Source organism: Benincasa hispida, chromosome 9, assembly GCF_009727055.1.
Source record: "Benincasa hispida cultivar B227 chromosome 9, ASM972705v1, whole genome shotgun sequence".
Lineage (NCBI taxonomy): Eukaryota > Viridiplantae > Streptophyta > Magnoliopsida > Cucurbitales > Cucurbitaceae > Benincasa > Benincasa hispida.
In genome coordinates, this window is record NC_052357.1 from 29,496,778 (window position 1) to 29,499,825 (window position 3,048).

The following is a 3,048-nucleotide window of genomic DNA, read 5'->3' on the forward strand; positions in this document are numbered from 1 at the left end:
GTCTAAGATTTCTTAAAATAATAAAAAAGAAAAAAAAATAGTTTTTAGAAAATAAAATCTAATATTCCATGATATTCTATATGAAAAAAGAGAAGGGTTTTATTTAATACCATAAATGAAAATGTGAGTATTTAAATCTCACACGTCAATTACTTGTTCATCTTAAAAGCATAATATTTGTTTTTCCTTTGGTTATTTTTGCAATTTCCTTATGTGAGTGATGGTAACAAAGAGGAAAAAAATTTGTATTATTAAGGTATTTATTTTAAATGACAAAGCTGCTAAAAATATTCTTAAATATAACAAAATATTACTATTTATCACTGATGGTGATAGATACTGATAGACATCCATAAATGACTATCACTGTTATAGTGATATTTTGCTCTATTTATCCGTTATCAATGTAAGAACTTATCTTATGATCTATTATATGCAATAAAAATATATGACTAATGATAAACTACATTGGGAAATTAATAGAAATTTTTTCCTCTTCAAGAAAATAAGGTTCTAGATCTTTATTTAATGGCTAATATAAGTCCATTCCAAAAAGCCAACAATTTTTTACACATGAAAAAAAAAAAACATCTTAATTAGGGTTCCCCATTGATAAATAACTTATCAACATTTAGGGTTCTTTTATCTTATTTAATTTAATTTTACACATAATTATCACACATAGACACAGACACAACAAAAAAGAAAAATTCAGAAAATAAAAATAAAAATAAATTCAAATTATCTAAAAAAAAACACCCATACTTCGATCTTATTATTTGCCGTTGATCTGAAAACATCGAGGGACGAAGAGATCGGACGATCCACAATAATCTCTTAGTAACAGAAATTTCCGGCGAGATTTGAATCGACGACACTCATCTCAACGTACGGCACCGCGGCAGGCTCAAACTCCGGTGCGGCGGCGCTGCAGCTCTCCGCCAGAAGCCAAGTTTGAAGATCTAGTAATGGGTCGTCAGAATAAAATGGAGATTTTTCGTAGGGTAATTCAATAGGGTTTCTTGTAGTGTAGTTGTTGAGAAGGATTTGAGCTGCTTGTTCTCTTAAATAAGCCACTTGAGCTCTTAGATTCATAACCTACCATTTTCCCAACCATTCAAACAATCATCAAAATCGATTTCGAAAATTAGGGTTTCGAATAAACGAACAAAAACTCAAAAATTTAAGCTCATGAGTTCAAATAAATTTCAATTGTGATAATTCTCTTCGAAAATTATGATAAACTTAATATCATAAAATCTAAAACCTTAAGTTGATGAGTTATGATAATTCAATTTACGTATTAACCTGTTGCTGGAGAGCGAAAATATGAGATACGCAACCGTAGATCGGATCTTGAAGTCTTGCTTGAGCCTCGTATGAGATCGTCACGGCCGCATCACAACGGTGGGAGACCGGGAGGTGAGCGAGAAGCTTGGAAGCGTTGCTCGCACCAAAAACCTTGTGGATGGCAGAGAAGTGAGAGGCACCAAGCTCGTGGCGGAAATGAGGAGCAAAGATGCAGCCATTGACGCACTTTCTTCTAAGAAACTTGCAAGCTCCACATGGAGGAGAAGAAGAAGAAGAGGAGGCTGCCATTGATGGGAGTCTTTGGAGCAATTATTAACAAGAAAAATGGTGAGAGAGATAGATGAGGAGGGTGGGAATTGTGTATGTATAGATATATATATTATAATGAATACTTAATGAACTTAGGTCTTCTTAATGGGCTACAAATTTAATTTACATTCTTTAATATTTTCTATTTTATTTTTGTTTTGGTTTTATGACTTTTTCATTTTTCATCTAATCTTCAAAAAACTTTAAAATTCTTTTGAGAGATGAGAGATTCCTTTCAAAATATTTGTCATAGGACAAAAGGAGATGTTAGAAAACCAAACCCGCTTTATTTGCTTACATGTTTTCATCTGATTCATTTGTAGCCTTCTTGTTTTTTGGGTATTTTTATGAATCTAGTCCTTTTGTTATAAGTATTTTACCTATTCGGTCCTTGAAATTGAAAAGTTTTGATTACATTCACCTAATGAAAAATTAATGTATTGATAGACACTACACTTAATATTTGACTTCAATTTATAACCTTAAATATAAGTGTTATGAAATTGATAAATAAAATGCTTAAACAGTAAAGAATCAATATAGAGATTTACATGATTCACTAACAGTGTGTTAGCTATGTTCACGGGTAGAGGAAGAATATTTTACTATTAGAGAGAATAGTTCATATTACAAAGCATAGACACCTCTAGGGTTAAAAAGTCTAAAAAGCGCACTTCTTTAAACTTTAGGATTAAAATTATAAATAATATAAATATGCAAAATATCTTCGAACCCGCACCAAGGCATGTCACCACTCGACCTTGACTCGCTGACTAGTCAATGAGACTCTCGTATTTAATCATTCGAAGTGCCAGATAATAGATTCATTCCAACAATAAGCATATAGTGAGATGAGGTTCAAATTATCTATTTTGTATTATATGTTTGAACTCAAAAAATAATGAAAAGAAATAAGAGATGTAGGCATGAGATTGATGAACCAATAATAGATAATATGCTCAAAGTTAGGTAGGATCTTTTCTTTACTCTTATTATAGAATTTATTTATTTATTTTTTAAAAAAGAATATAACATTACAAGTGAAGTGGAGGGATTCAAATTTATGTCTTATAAAGAAAGTTGTTAATGTCTCAAAGGATTATTACAAAGTAAATAGATTAGCTTTGCTTAATTACTTTGTATAGTGGAATGAAAATGATCTTTTTTTTTTTTTTTTTTTTTTTTTTGAGAAAATGAAAATGAACCTAATGCGTACTCTTTCTCTCTCTCCATGTATATATATATATAATTTCATGTTAATAAATATGAAAATATAACTTTCTTAAAAATCAGTTGAATTTATTTAATCTAGGCTTTTTTTTTTTTTTTTTTTTTTTTTAAAAAAAAAAGACATAAATTAATCTGGCCATTTTGTCCGTCATGAAAGATTTTTTTTTTTTTTTTTTTTTAATTCAATTTCTTTTCATG

General features: G+C 29.8%; 1 protein-coding gene across 1 annotated transcript; it reads right to left on the reverse strand.

The window, feature by feature from the left end:
• Positions 1-837: 837 nt before the first annotated feature.
• Positions 838-1,599, reverse strand: LOC120084656 (LOB domain-containing protein 29-like). Its single transcript, XM_039040466.1, has 2 exons — positions 1,309-1,599; positions 838-1,098 (listed from the first exon to the last, which is right to left on the reverse strand). Exons 1-2 carry the CDS (start codon positions 1,597-1,599, stop codon positions 838-840), a joined length of 552 nt encoding a protein of 183 aa, XP_038896394.1.
• Between the last annotated feature and the right edge of the window lie 1,449 nt (positions 1,600-3,048).

Bases quoted from the DNA above. Each gene is read 5' to 3' on its own strand.
- LOC120084656 (XM_039040466.1), bottom strand. From the start codon at position 1,599: ATGGCAGCCTCCTCTTCTTCTTCTTCTCCTCCATGTGGAGCTTGCAAG. The intron at 1,099-1,308 runs GTTAATACGTAA...GGAAAATGGTAG, and splicing joins TTTTCGCTCTCCAGCAACAG to GTTATGAATCTAAGAGCTCA.